General features: G+C 43.5%; 2 protein-coding genes and 2 non-coding genes across 4 annotated transcripts; 3 read left to right on the forward strand and 1 right to left on the reverse strand.

Moving 5' to 3' along the window:
* The first annotated feature begins 1,781 nt into the window (after window positions 1-1,781).
* Ddx39b (DExD-box helicase 39B) lies at window positions 1,782-13,394 on the forward strand. The gene is made up of 11 exons (XM_047557297.1): window positions 1,782-1,947; window positions 3,265-3,601; window positions 4,424-4,551; window positions 4,831-4,923; window positions 7,571-7,754; window positions 8,870-8,988; window positions 11,030-11,161; window positions 11,939-12,048; window positions 12,149-12,293; window positions 12,646-12,793; window positions 13,104-13,394. The coding sequence occupies exons 2-11, from the start codon at window positions 3,391-3,393 to the stop codon at window positions 13,118-13,120; spliced, it is 1,287 nt and encodes a 428-aa protein (XP_047413253.1). The 5' UTR covers window positions 1,782-1,947; window positions 3,265-3,390; the 3' UTR covers window positions 13,121-13,394.
* LOC124989822 (small nucleolar RNA SNORD83) lies at window positions 2,825-2,902 on the forward strand. Its single transcript, XR_007109640.1, has one exon. It is a non-coding gene; the product is annotated as a small nucleolar RNA SNORD83 (small nucleolar RNA).
* LOC124989824 (small nucleolar RNA SNORD83) lies at window positions 7,807-7,883 on the forward strand. The gene has a single exon (XR_007109642.1). It is a non-coding gene; the product is annotated as a small nucleolar RNA SNORD83 (small nucleolar RNA).
* Window positions 13,148-14,563, reverse strand: Mccd1 (mitochondrial coiled-coil domain 1). The gene is made up of 2 exons (XM_047557299.1): window positions 14,304-14,563; window positions 13,148-13,794 (listed from the first exon to the last, which is right to left on the reverse strand). Exons 1-2 carry the CDS (start codon window positions 14,472-14,474, stop codon window positions 13,606-13,608), a joined length of 360 nt encoding a protein of 119 aa, XP_047413255.1. The 5' UTR covers window positions 14,475-14,563; the 3' UTR covers window positions 13,148-13,605.
* Between the last annotated feature and the right edge of the window lie 480 nt (window positions 14,564-15,043).

A 15,043-nucleotide genomic window follows, 5' to 3' on the forward strand; every position in this document is an offset into this window, starting at 1 on the left:
ACTTGACATTATATGTTTATGAGTTGTCTCCTCTGTTATGTAAACTGTGAGCATGTGGCTGTTCATTGCTGTGTCCCCAGGTCCTAGGATAGCATTTGGCACAGGGTAGGTAGTTAATAATACTGTGGAATAAATTATATAATTCTTAGAGCTCAGAAAACAGCCCTTCTGTGTCACCATCCTTGGATTGAGTTATTTCTTTTTACCATGGAGGACAAGCTTGCTTCACCAAAGACTTGAACCAATAAGGTAATCCATAGTGTGTTTATTAACTTTATTAAGCAGAGAGGCAAGATATGATAGAGAATTAGAGATGTTTACATCTTGGCTATCACCTTACTAGATGGTTATGTTGATTTACTTCTCTATTTGCTTATCTATAAAATGGGAATAATGGTAGCTACTTCTTAGGGTTAAATAAAGAGGGCAATGTCAAATGTTTTAGGAAAAAAATCCAGGCTGAATGACAGGGCTGTTGGGGTGGGGCTAAAAACATTCAACTCCAGTTAACAATATTTATAAGAAAGCTTTACAACCCTCATTTTTACTAACTGGCAGAATCTAGGTCCTGCTGTTACAGAGTTGGGGCCTTCTGAGAGACTGAGGCAGCATGAACACCCTCTCTTTAAACCTGATTCTTGCAATCAAATCAGAAGGTCTCAGGCATGTTGCTCAGAGTAACAAGAGTGAGTTTATTGAAGGGTTAGAAAAAGGGAAAGGGGCACTCTCAAGGGAGAGAGTAGGTTCTCTCAGAGTGGACAGCAACAATGCGCCTCTCCTGCACTACAGTTTATTGGGGTAGGGGAGGTTTCCAGGGAAGTTTCCAGAGAGTCAACCCAGGTCCACCTCTTGACTTTTGATTGACAGCAGGGTGACATCAGACTTTCAAGTCCCCATTGCCATGACAACTCTATCATCTTGGCCCATGCAGATTCTAATTTGTTCTAATTGGATTCTTAATCATTTTACAGGTTTCATAGTTAAGAGGAATTATCCTTATCTTTTGGAATCTGGTCTGTGAAAAGGGTCACAAATGTCTCTCCCTTCAAAGTAACTTGGGTTCCTCTTGTAAATGTTATTTTCTGTCCGTGTATCTTTACAGATAACGGGCAGTTTGCTGAGGAATGTGACATAGCCTGTCCACTTAGGCCAGGAAGGGTTGCAGATAAATTGCTTTTTAGCAAAGAGAACATGTCAGAGTCAGCACAGTGGGCCCATTTTATAGTATTCTCTTTACCTCGTGTGCTCACTATCCTCATCTGTCTGTCCCCTAATATTGTCCATTACTGGGCTGATACACAGCCCTTCCTTACTAGCCCAAGGACACACGATACTTCAGCCAACATAATTTTGGGAAAACATTGCCTTCCATCCTCATAGCTTGGTAAGGGAAGGAATAGGACCCTTAAGCACACTTCACTCCAGATTCCTGATACCTGACTTGGCCCACCCTTCAGCTGGGGTCGGACATTTCTTAGCATACCACCCCTTCCCCCTCCCCCACGTCTGCAGGTCACCTTGACTACCAGACCAAGGACCCCGTGGGAACTTGCAGTCCCTTACACCCGGTTGCTCGCGAGCCCACGGAGGTATGCCCAGAGAGAAGACCTGCTTGACAAAAACTTAAACGAAGAGATGAGGGGCGAGAAGAGGAGTAGGACAAATGACAGCAGGAAGAGACGTTAGTTTCCTTTGTTCTTGTTTTTGGCAATAGCGGAAGAGTTAGAGGGGCTTTAACATTTTTTTCTGACAGGCATTTTCCAAAGGCAACCCCAGCGCGCGCAGAGGTAAAGAACAGCCAAAGGTCCTTCTTCCGGCACCATGCGCCTGCGCTCTGGCAGCCGAGAAGGCGGGAGGCTAGGGTTGAGAGAAGCCTGGAACCGGAAGTGAAGGCAGATTCCCTCCTTCGTCGCTGTTGCTGCCGCCATACGCGCTCGCCCTGCTCGGGTAAGCTTTGGCCTTCACTACCATCCGCCTCCATCTGTGCTCCTCCCCGATCATCCTATTACCTGAGTTCTTGATACCCTTTCCACAGGCGATGATCTGGTCACTGGGGCCTGGTTGGGTAGTTATTTCCATTGTTTTTATCCTTTTCGAGATCGAAGAGCTCCTAGGGGGAGGCAGGGAAACAAGGGGGGCACAGTCCAAGATGGTGTCCCAGGCGCCATTGTGTCCCTTTTGCTCCCGGCTCTTCCAGTGGGTCCCTCGCTTCCCCGAAACCCTAGCAACGTCGAGAGGCGGCGCTAGGCGTACCCTGGTCCTGGGCACTTGTGGAGGGCGGGGCTCTTCTCACCTTCCTTCTGGGTCTTTGGGCCCCCTGTGGGACGAGGAGGAGGAGCCCGCTTATGGGCCCAGATGGACGTTTCTCACCTCGATTTACCCACCTTTATTTGGAGCACTTTCCAAATGTTTACTAGTAGTGTCATTGTGTTTCCCAGAAATGTGACTGACTTGCGGAGGTAACAGCAAGAGTGATGTGAGACCATTTAGTAAACATTATGTTAAAGCTGGAGCGGGGATATTTCTAAATTGTTTAGCTTTTTATTATTAATATCTTTTTGATCTTTTTGTTTATATGTATATACACACATACACACATATATATACACACACACACGCACATATATGTATATTTTTTTATTGAGGTGCTGGGGTCTGAACCCAGAGTCTTGCTCTACCCTTGAGCTACACCCCAGCCCGTTTTTGGTTTTTGTTCTGAGTCATTTCTCTTACACCCGCTTCTGTTAATTATACAGGTTTATTAAGCAACGGAAGAAGGGTACTTAGGCGCGAGATGCTGGAAAGGTGTAGGAGGGGATTGGCAGCCACATGATGTTTTCATTTGGAAAAGTGAGCGCTTTGCGCAGTGCTGACCTTAATCTATCACCCTTGACTGATGGCTGCTGTGTTAGGAATGGGCACCATGAGATTATATGGAAACTCATTTAGTCATAGTCACTTTTTCATGTTTTATTTTTTTCTTCACTGTTATTTACAATTACAAATTTATAGATTAATCTTACCCTGTCAAACTAACTACTGCTCTGCTACTGTGACCTGTCTTTTTGGGAACAGTATTTCCTGAGACCACTTTTTCCATTATATTTGTTTTTTATTTTCATGTTTTATGTCTGTTAACTTTCATTAACAGATAAAGGGTTCACAGTTCAGGGAAAGTAGAAAGTATGGCAATGGGAAAGAGGTGGTGAAAGTCTGCTTGTGACTGATAAGTTTTTCGTCTTTTTCTCCCCCCCCCCGCCCCAGCTCTTCTATCAGAAACTAGTATCTTTTGCCATTTGTCAAGCCCCTTTCTTCCTTCCCCCTTGTTTTCACCTGTTCTGGGAGAACTCATCGAGAGACCCCTCCCCTTCTCCCCCTGCCGGCCCAATTATGGCAGAGAATGATGTGGACAATGAGCTCTTGGACTATGAAGATGATGAGGTGGAAACCGCTGCTGGGGGAGATGGGGCTGAGGCTCCTGCCAAGAAGGATGTCAAGGGCTCCTATGTTTCCATCCATAGCTCTGGCTTTCGTGACTTCCTGCTCAAGCCAGAGTTGCTCCGGGCTATTGTTGACTGTGGCTTTGAGCATCCATCAGAAGGTAAAATTTTTGTTGGGCATAGAGTACTCATTAGGCTCTTTAGGGATATAAAGAAAAGGATTACTCATTAGGCTCTTTAGAGATACAAGAAAAGAATGTGTTTATGTTTCCTCAGGTGGTAATGATTTATGTTTGGGCTAGACCAGGAAATAAGGAAGTACCATAAAAGATTTAAGAGTAGAAGAGTCTGTGTAGGCTTTTCTTTTATGATAGCATGACAGTGCTAGTGATCCAAAAACAATTTAGAGGCTTGCCTTTTGCTTTTGTGTCTGGCTTTTCTTGTTTGCTTAGTTTTTAACCTTTGTGTATTAATTTTAAATTTCCATAAAGGGTCTGGTTGAACCTTTAGGTTTCCACTTTTGGGTCAGGCCAACTATGGTCTCTGGAAACCTTTATGACTGGTCTGGGTCAGGTACCAAGTCCTTCATTTGGTTTAAGATTATAGGGTTGTGACACCGAGAGTATGGTAACTTAAGTGGGAGAAATGGTCTGTGGCAGGCATTCACGTATCATGGATTGTTACAGTTTAAGAAAAATAAAGAGAGCCAGAAACACTGAAAGTGAGCTGTTGGTAGTTTCAAGAGGTTTGTTAGCACCACTGACAGAGCCTAGACCTGGGGGAGGTGAGAACTGGAAGGAACTAGGAGGATATCATTTTGGGATATAATGTGATTGAGGAAGCAGAGAGAGGTAGAAAGGGTCTAAAAAGTTGGTGAGAATCAGGTAAATACTTTGGGATTTGAATGGGAAGAAATATGTTTGGATGGTTGTGGAGTTCCCTGGAAGTTGCATTCTAATTTTTTCTTTCTTTTTTTCTTCTAGTCCAGCATGAGTGCATCCCTCAGGCCATTCTGGGAATGGATGTCCTGTGCCAGGCCAAGTCAGGCATGGGAAAGACAGCAGTGTTTGTGTTGGCCACACTGCAACAGCTGGAGCCAGTTACTGGGCAGGTATACTTAGGGAGAGTGTTGGGAAAAGCATTTTGGTTAGGAATATGTGGGAAATATTTCTGGCCCAGTTTCAGATTCAAGAGTACTTCTCATTCAGATGACCTCTTATCATCCTTGAAAACTACGGGGAGTGTTCTGTAGTAAACATGAGCTTAATGATTTAAATCTTAGAATTTGAAGTCATTTATGATACGTCACATGTGCTTTTATGACACTTTGCCTGGGAGATAACCAAGAGATAACGTACTCAATTTTTTTTTTATCCCTTTCTCTCCCAAGGTGTCTGTACTGGTGATGTGTCACACTAGGGAGTTGGCTTTTCAGATCAGCAAGGAATATGAGCGCTTTTCTAAATACATGCCCAATGTCAAGGTAAGCCAGGGTAAAGAAACTTGGGAGAACAAGGGTTTGGGGAATTTGAGGCACCTGAAAATTATAGATCAACAGTCTCTGTGTCCCACGAATGTTAAACACCGATACAAGAACCTCAGCAAACACATGACTGATAGTAAGTTTCTACAGACTTAGGGTATATTAGAGATATTAGTAAAATATGGGACTCTTGGATTCACATTATATTTTCTGGTATGCTCGTTGTATTTTAATTTTGAAGAGGCTTTAGTCTGCTTTCGAGTACTACAGGGTAAGTACACTGTAGCATGACAACTCGTGATTGGGCGGACTATGGGTGATGTTTACCATGGACTGTTTTTCATACTTCTTTGCACTGACTGAATCATTTCAGTGTACTTTGGTTTATAAGTTTTGAGAATTTTGGGGTGTGTGACAAGAGAAAGCTCTAAAAGTAAGAGAAAGCTATAGCATGTAGTGTGAATTTTGAGAATTATTTAAAATGGCAGAAAATCGAAAGATGCTGGGGGCTATAACAGAATTGATTTGTTTTATATTATATATCCTTAACATTCATGGTGTGGTTCCCATATCAGCTTCAGTGTCCTTTGGGAACTTGATGGAAATAGAGTATATGGGTTCTCTCCCAGACCAACTGTGTAGAAAGTAATGTTCTAAATTGATCCCTATGTGATGGGAGATTGAGAGATACTGATGTAGATAACTCTTTTCTGGGTTGGGGTAAAAACCACTTTTGTTCAAATTGTTATACATTTTTTTAATTACTTTACATTTTAAAGAAACAAGGAATGTTTGAGTCATAACCTAAAACTGAAAATAATTTCTTGAAAATTGAAGTAGTGGTATTAGTACCACTGGTGTATGGTAAAAATGCTTAAGTAATTTAGGTCTTAGAAAATTTGTGCTCTTCTATCTATAATCCTATCTCACAGAAGGTAATCACTTAACTATTTAAAAAAAATTCTAATGGTTCTATGTAATGAAGTTTAGGCACTATTTTCTTAATTTGTCAACTTGTAGGCCTTTTGGACTTCTTTTCATGAAACATTTGTCTTGTTTAATACTACTTTTCCTCTGGGTATTTTGAAAACTATGTTAATTACGACCTGAAGGCTGTTTGTATATAGTGTAGTATGTATTTATGTTGTTAGGAATACCTCTCCTCCTAGATTGCCAGAATGAACAGGTTTATTTTCTGTCCTTTTACCAAGCAGTCTAATCTGTTAAGTGGAGTCTGAAAGTTGCAAACCAGAAAAACTGTTTACAATTATTTACTGTTGTTACAGTTATTCATTGGTGAGTTCTGTAGTGAGGGCCGCCTCTGTAGGCCCATCTCATCATCACCCTTAAAATACTTGGTGTCAAAATCAAATATGAGATGGCCCAGTGTTGCATTCTTGTAGTCCCAGCTATTTGGAGGGTGAAACAGGAAACTATCACTTGAGCCAGGAAACTATCACTTGAGCTTGGGAGTTTGAGGTCAGCTTGGACAATTAGGCACAACCCTGTGTCACAAGGGGGAATAAAAAGAATTATCATTATTTAACTCTTACTCCTGCTCAAAATTGTTACAGTGAGGGCTGAGGATGTGGCTCAATGGTAGAGTGCTTGCCTAGCATGCATGGAAGTCCTGAGTTTGATCCTTAGCAACCCCTCCTCCCCCAATGGTCAGTGACTTGAAGAAGCTTGGTCAGTTGTACAGATTGTCCCATTATGGATTTGCCTGGTTATTCCTGTACCGTGTTTAACTGCTCGTGTCCTCCCAGTATTTCTTATAAAAAAACAAAATTTATACTTGAAAAGTCAACTGATTGAATTGAAGAAGAATCTTGCCAAATATTTTTGGCAAGAATCCTTTATGAGCAATACTGTACCTCTGATTTTGCCACAAACCTGGTTGGCCTAGCATTAGTGATTTTAGATTTACACAGGGAAAAAAATAATTAGGGTTATGACAGTTTGATCCCTCCCCAGTGCTAGGCAGGCACTTTATCTCAGAGCTATATCCCTGATCCATGGCTTTTTCATTTTGATTTTTTGTTCTTTTCCCCCTTGAAACTAGAAAGCAGTTTCTGGTGTAATTTGCCTAATGGTTTAAAGTTTAAACATGGAGGAATATATTCAGCCCAAATAAGTAATTGTGTAGGGTTTGTGTGCTAATCCAGTTAGGAAAGCTTGGTGTTCCATGTGTTTTTTGTGGAACTTGACACTGGTGATTTCTTACTGTCCTTATTCTTTTTTTTTTTTTTGGTCCTTATTCTTAACATGAAGTCTGACCTTACAGTCACATGAAGATATATGATTAATCCCTTGTGCCCCACTTTCCCTGTAGATAGGAAACCTATAAAATTGTTTGATTTAAGTTTTTGTTGGTGTCTTATATATAGGATGATGGGACATAATGGATTAAGGGAGAAAAACTGCCAGCTCTGACTGCCTCCATTAGCCATGTAATTTTGGGCGAGTCACTTTTGTTTCTTAGCCTCAATCTTTGAGGGCTAAGAATTTTAGATTGGGTGAACTCTAAAGTTTGTTTTAGTTCTGAAATGTCCTAATGATTAGTTTAGATTTAACTGAAAGAATGGGAACTCTGGGGAGGTTGAACTCTTTCCTTCTTTGTGAGACTATTTTTTTCCTGACTTGGCAGGTTGCAGTGTTTTTTGGTGGTCTGTCTATCAAGAAGGATGAAGAGGTGCTGAAGAAGAATTGCCCGCATATCGTCGTGGGGACTCCTGGCCGCATCCTAGCCCTGGCTAGAAATAAGAGCCTCAACCTCAAACATATTAAACACTTTATCTTGGATGAATGTGATAAGATGCTTGACCAGCTCGGTGAGTGGCAGTGCTGGGATGGGGGTAGTGGTCTGAGGAGTTGCCTTTTGGAGCCAAATGATGTTTATTTGATACAGGAGCACTTTGGTGCAAGGACGACTCTTAATCTATCACCCATGACTGATGGCTCTGAGTTCCCTGAACTATCTTTGTTATTTTGTTTTATTTTTTTGTGCTGGGATTAAATTTAAGGTCTCATGCATGCTAAGCACATGCTCTTACCTCTGAGCTATACCCTTAGCCCTTTGATATTTTTTCTACGATAGATGTTCTTTGAGAGTGGGGGACTGTGATAATCTTAGATAAAAGTCACCACCACCACCCTTTTCTTTATAGATTCCTATACTGAGTGTCATGGGAGAGATGTTAAACTGAAGGAGGAGACAGTCTACCCTCTGGCATCCCCAGCACAGCATATGTGATCAGAATTTATAGCTGAATAGGTTTCTAGACTTAAGTTCTAGGATTAATGTGGTGAGTGTTTGTGGGAGTTTGTGTGGTGTGTTATTCTAGTGTGCTAAGTGGGGTTAATAAAGGAAAATTTTTCTGTAAGACCTGAATTTTGGTGAATGGGAATGGATATAGTCCCAAACAGGTCATTCAAAATGATCTTTGGCTATTCACGATGATGAGCTACAAGGTAGGTTGTACGTAGAGATGTCATATTTGCTTGACAGTGTAGGAAAGTGTGATTCAGAGGAGGCATGGAATAGACTGACATTTGGAATGTAATATGTGCTCAGTACTTGTAGATGCTGGAGCTTAGAGCTTGGGGAGAGAGGAATTGGGACAAGGGTCTATAAAGCATTTTTAAAAGACCTTGTCCTTGTGAGCCTTTGCAGTGGGCTTCATCTCTGTTCTATAGTTTTGAATATTAGGGTTTCATCATATTTTTTGCTTAGAGCAGCTGGAACCTGATCCCTTGTCTTTATTCCATATTCATTGTGCTTCCCATTGTTATTACTACTTGATTTTAGAGTTGTTGAAGAAAGTAGAGAGACCTGAGGTCATTTTCCCCTGAAATGACTCCTTATCCATTTCCAGTAGTCACCTCACTAGGAAGCCTATCTCTGATCATTATCACAGATATCTATTTTCTTTAATCTCTCTTGTAGACATGCGTCGGGATGTCCAGGAAATTTTTCGCATGACCCCCCATGAGAAGCAGGTCATGATGTTCAGTGCTACCTTGGGCAAAGAGATCCGTCCAGTCTGCCGCAAGTTCATGCAAGATGTAAATACCCTTCTACCTTCTCTCCCTCCACTCCCCGCCCGCTGCCTCCTCCCCTTCCTCGCCCTCTTCCTCCAGACTCCCTTGTCCTTCAAGTGCCAAGAAGGGGGCTTGTGCCCGTCTGGGAGCAATGACTCCTTGAAGAGACACACAGAGGCAGAGACAGCTAGTGTTAGGGTCTGCGCGGGTGCTAGGGAAACTCCGGAAGACTTGGTCGGGTTAACGTGAGAGCGGGTAGAGTTCGACATTTTTTTAATCCCAGCATTTTTGAACCTCTTCTCCCTTTTGGGGGAGGGCAGGATTTTCTGCCCTACCCCCCACCCATCCATCATCTCCTACATACCCCCTACAGCCACGCACCCTCAAGGTGGCATCAAGCATACAGCTGGAGTTTCTGCTCATCAAAACTCATAACTCCCGGTGGTAGGAGAGTAAGAGAGGGACAGACAGATGGCAGGGCATGTCCAGAAGAAGAGCAAACAACACAAATGAATCTGCCCCCTCCCCACCTCCAGGGGTGGGGGCCTTTGGCACCTCAATCCCCGAACCCCTACTCCTTCCCACCCATACCTCCTCGCACCCATCGGAACCTCGGTCGATGTGAGCCGGCAGCAGAGAAGCACCGTGGCACGTCGAGGGAATGCGGACGGCACCGAGCTGTGGATGGCGGCAGCGGAGGCCGCGGGGAAACCTGACCAGGAAGCTGAGGACCAAACCAGCCTCTTTTTCCGTTCCCGGTTTTTTTCCTGAACCTAACACGTGCTGTGCCCCATTCTCCCCCATATGTGTTGGGGGTGGGGTCTCCTGAATGGGTGGTGGATTTTTTTTTTCTTTTAAAAAATTATTTTTCAATACTAGGAGAGGGATATGGGAAAGGTAAAGTGGAGCTCTCCACTTGATGTAATCAGGTGGGTGTTAGGGTTGGGGCTGGGGGGAGCCCATTGTTTGAGCAGTGGAGTGTGTTCCTCCCCTCCCTGCCGTGCTCCTTCCCTTGGGATAACTTTCTTATTAGTTGCACTTTGGGTTAGAATCAGATTTGAAGGCGGCCTTGGAATTTCTCTTTGGAAAGCCTGCTTTGCTAGCCTGCCTTCTGGGATTAGGCTTCTGAATTAGTTTTTTTCCCCCCATGTACACACACACATCCTTGCCTAACTTATACCCTGGGTCTGTATTGTTAATTAGGTCCCTCAAGATAGTAGGGAGAGTGTTAGGAAAGTCCAGCTATGGAGTTGTCTTGTCAGGTTCTGTCTTTTTTATGCTGCTTTCCTCCCCTTCAAGGGTTGTGTGTGTGTGTGTGTGTTTTATTTAAAAAAAAAAAACTTTTTTTTTTCCAGTTTTAAAGATGAGTGCCTATCTGCTGCTGTTTGTTTTTTTTTAGCACCCCTTACTGGTACTTTGCATGTAAACCTATAGACGGTTTGACTATTAGAGACCAGTCTCATCTAAAACTATTCCATTGTTATCTGAGGGCAAGTTGTTACTCATCTAATTTTTGCTTCTTAAATGGACTTTTGACTAGACATATTGCAGCATTCTGGTCTTAAAGACGGCCACTTTCTAATGTAAGATTCTCCTAGTTGAGAGACAGTAGAAATGGAGCATTCCTTGTTTTCTCCCCGATGTTCTCAAAACCAACTCTGATGGAATTACTCTGACCTTGAGTCACTGTTCCCTATCATTTCCAAGGTGTTTGAATCATATCTCTTTGAATGTCACCTATTTTCTTTCTTTCACCACCTCCATTTGAGGTAATGGCATCTTGCCATTGGGTGGTTTCACTGCTCCATTAATTTGCAAAATTCCTTTTTCCCCTGATAGTTTTCAATTGGGCTATCTTAAAACAACGGATAGGAAGGAAATTAGATCTAGTGTGAAAAAGACCACAGTAAAATGGGTATTTTTGGTGGTGGGGTGGGGTTTTCAATCTTTTCTCTTCTCCCCATCCCCCCATGGGGTGTATTGGAGATCAACTTCCTCCACCCCCCCAGGTTTAACCCCCCCACTCTGCCCTCCTCCCGTTCCCTACCCCCTTCCTCCCCCTCAGCCAATGGAGATCTTCGTGGATGATGAGACGAAGTTGACGCTGCACGGGTTGCAGCAGTACTACGTGAAACTGAAGGACAACGAGAAGAACCGGAAACTCTTTGACCTTTTGGATGTCCTTGAGTTCAACCAGGTCAGTTGTTTAAGGTTCAGTAGGGTGATGAGCATTGGAGACATAACAAATTATAATAGAAACCTGTGGCTGAGGCACGTTGAGGGAGCCACATAATTAGGAGAGAATGGCGGAGAAATTCTCTTAAATGGGAATATAAATGTTTTGGAGGGACTGAGCATGAGCAAGGTGGGAGCTGTTTTTCTGTTCTGTAATTGTTATGGATAGATAATAAAGATCTCAAGTAAAATAAACCCTAAAAGTAAAGTTCTTCAAGGGTTTTGGGAAGTTTGTAAAAATATTGAGCAATTTTAGGCATTTAGTGTTTTTTTTTTTGGTTTATTTCTTGTATTCCTTACTGAGGAGAAGCATCCCATCAGTTTACTTGGTGGTAAAACTGGTAAAATTGGTATCTCTGCTCTAGAGACTACTATCTAGAATTAGGGTAAACCCCTTAGTGTTTTGGTGAGTAGGAATATCAGTCATGGTCTTTCTAGATCTTTATTGTAATTTTTAGCATGTTTCCATGAGCTGGCCACATCCCTGTTTCATAACATGTCTGCCAATTTGAATTATTGTTCTCCACACCACCTCAGAGGTCAGCCTACCCAGAAGTCAGAACTGAGAGAGAAAAGCTAAGTTGTATTTACAGCAGAAAAGGAAGTTTGTGACAGGGAATAAAAGGGACTGAGAGGAATTCCTTTAGAAGAGTAAGATTCCTAAAAATTTTCTCACGTGTATAACTTCTCTCTTAAATACTATGAACTCCCTACCCCATACACCACTCCTCCCATGAAGGTGGTGATCTTTGTGAAGTCTGTGCAGCGGTGCATCGCCCTGGCCCAGCTCCTAGTGGAACAGAATTTCCCAGCCATTGCCATCCACCGTGGGATGCCTCAGGAGGAGAGGTGAGTTGCAACTGGGGAACAGTTTTGTCACCTTGGGGAAAAAAATTAATCATCCAGAGAAGGGGACCTCAACATTTTCCTAATTTCCTTTCTCACAAAGGCTTTCTCGGTATCAGCAGTTTAAAGATTTTCAACGACGAATTCTTGTGGCCACCAACCTGTTTGGCCGAGGCATGGACATTGAGCGGGTGAATATTGCCTTTAACTATGACATGCCTGAGGATTCTGACACCTACCTGCACCGGGTAAGTACCACAATGCAGGATACCCACTCTCCTATTTTCTTATTTTCTGTATCTCTTTTTTAGGGTGTTTTTTGTGGGTAGGGGGAAAGTGGTACCAGGGATTGACTGCAGGAATACTTCACCATTGAGCCACATCCAGCCCTTTTTATTTTTCATTTTGAGACAGGGTCTTAACTAAGTTGCTGAGGCTGGCCCCTAATTTGGCTATCCTCCTGCCTCAGCTTCCTGAGTCACTGGGATTACAGGTGTGCACAACCGTGCTCATCCTTTTTTGATCTTACATATTCTTATTCTTGAGGCATTGGAATTCCATGTTTAGGGTCTTCCAGTTTTACCTTTTGTCTTCTTGCAGGTGGCCAGAGCAGGCCGCTTTGGCACCAAGGGCTTGGCCATCACATTTGTGTCAGATGAGAATGACGCCAAGATTCTTAATGATGTGCAGGATCGCTTTGAGGTCAACATCAGTGAGCTGCCTGATGAGATAGACATCTCCTCTTACAGTGAGTATGGTGCTCAGGACACTGACTTTCCCAGCTCTTTTGATTGTCCTTGTTCTTTATTGTATTTCTTGATTATTTCTGGCCACTTGACCACTGCTCAACCCCTGGTCTTTGATGCTGATTTGGGATGTTTTGTTGACCATTTTGTGGGGTCTCTTTGTTTTCTTTCATCAAAAGATTTTTCTTTCTCTACTCCTGAATCTGTTTTCTGAATTCACCCAGTACACAAACATCTGCATGTATGCACCTGTGTGCTTCTGTTGGTTTCCCCTTTGTGTGCCTTATTTTAACTGCCATGTTTTCTCTTCAGTTGAACAGACGCGGTAGAAGATTCACCCTTTCTGGAATGTGACGGTCTTATCTCTTCAGGAGAGGACACCAGGTGTGGGGGTGAAGGAGACACTACTGCCACCTGCCCCTGACAGCCCCCACCCATACCCCAAGGCTTCCTTCTTTTGCATCACCACCACTCCTAAACCCCATTCCTGATTTATCAGAATTTTTTTAACAAAACTAAAAATGAAACACAAATGTGTCTGTGGTATCTGTAAGTGCTCCATCCTTTATTGTTTATGATAAAATTATATAGGGCTTGATCCAAGGTAATTTCTCAGTGTTGTGTTCCCTGCTGTGGAGTGGGTCAGAGTGAGGGTAAGCATGTGCAGGGCATGGCTCCTCAACTACCTTCCAATTTTTAGACCCTCAGAGCAGTCTTCATTTTTTCGTGGGCTGGAATGTTTCTGGAATGATCCCTTGGGGGTGATGGGCAGTATTTCTGGTGTTAGAGGGTTAAGCAGGCACTTGTGGGAAGCTTAGGCATCTCCTCTCAGGCTCTCTCGATGTCTCCTCATCTGTTCTTTCAGCTTCTGGATCTTGAGTACTAGGGCCTGGGCTTCCCAAGCTCCCTCCTGCCCTTCCAGCAGGGCCTGGTACAGCTCCAGCTGCTGCTCCAGCAACTCTTCAGCTTGGGTCAGCTCAGCTTTGTGGTGGGGCCAGGGTCCCTGGATGGAGCAGGAATTGGGGGAAGCAGCATCAGCCAGTGCTTGGGGCTGAAGCACTGGGAGGCTCAATTACAGAGTCTGGCTGGAATTCAGAATTCTGTCCTTTTTTTTTTTTTTTTTTTTTTAATACCCTATTAGTTTAAGGTCATCTGTGAAGCCAGGGTAGCTTCATATCTTAGACATATGATGGGGGGGAAGGGGGATAGGTAGACATCACTGGCTTAGGAGTTGCCTTAAACAGGTTTATGGATGAGAGGACTGTCCCTCCCCTCTGCTAGGAAATAATTAACTTTAGACAAAGGGGAAATTCCTGTTCAAGGACTTTGTAGACTGTACAGCTGTGAAGAGAGGGAACCCTCAGGTCTAGACTAGTGTGGGGGTGAGAAGGAGTTGAGAGAATTAGGCAAGGAACTGCAGGGTTTGAGGGGTACACCATAAACTGGGCATTTTCTTCTATCCCTTAACCCCAGTACAAATCTTGACATTCCACCCTCCATGGTGCCACTTACCCTGATAGGTGACCGTGTCTTTCCACCACCTGAGGAGCTGGTTTGTTCTTCCATACTTGTTTTGGGATTCTGGGAACAGCACCCTCGGGATCCCTGGGGTGCCAGGGCCCAGGAGGGCAATGAGAGGCGAAGACAATAGCATCGGGTAATCCAGGCCAGAGGGAAGATCATAGTGAGTGAGGCAGGGAGCTGTCTGAGCTGCCCAACAGCCACCAGGAACTGACTGCCTCCAGGCCTTGGCCTCACTTGAGTGCCTGTCCCGCCCAGGGACCTGCCTCTGCCTGCCCCCCTTTGCCCCCACCTTCCCAGCCTGGCCAGACAGAGTCTAGGAACATGAGTCCTGGTATGAACATGTTCCTACCAGTTTAGACAATTTGATTTAGAATGGTGGTGCCCAGCCTACCATGTCTTGTGTTTGTTTTTCCTAGACTGTCATCTAATTTCTCCCTCTCAACTCTTAACAGGAATCATATCACTGGGTTTTAGATGAGGAAACTAACTAGGATTGTTCATTCAGCGCTTATTGGGCAAGTATTTCTTGGGGCCAACTTTGGGCTAGTGCTTAAAGCTTCACAGCTGATTGGTGGAAGAGTCTGGAGATTCACCTTACTTGAAAAGTTATACTGACCTGGCCCAATTACCAAGTTCTCCTTTACCCTTTGTTTCATTTTGTTGGCCCAGAATGATCTTTTTTCTTGTCCTGTTTTGCTTTATGTGTTGAGGGGTTACCTTTAGTAGAT

Source organism: Sciurus carolinensis, chromosome 7 (assembly GCF_902686445.1).
Source record: "Sciurus carolinensis chromosome 7, mSciCar1.2, whole genome shotgun sequence".
Taxonomy (NCBI): domain Eukaryota; kingdom Metazoa; phylum Chordata; class Mammalia; order Rodentia; family Sciuridae; genus Sciurus; species Sciurus carolinensis.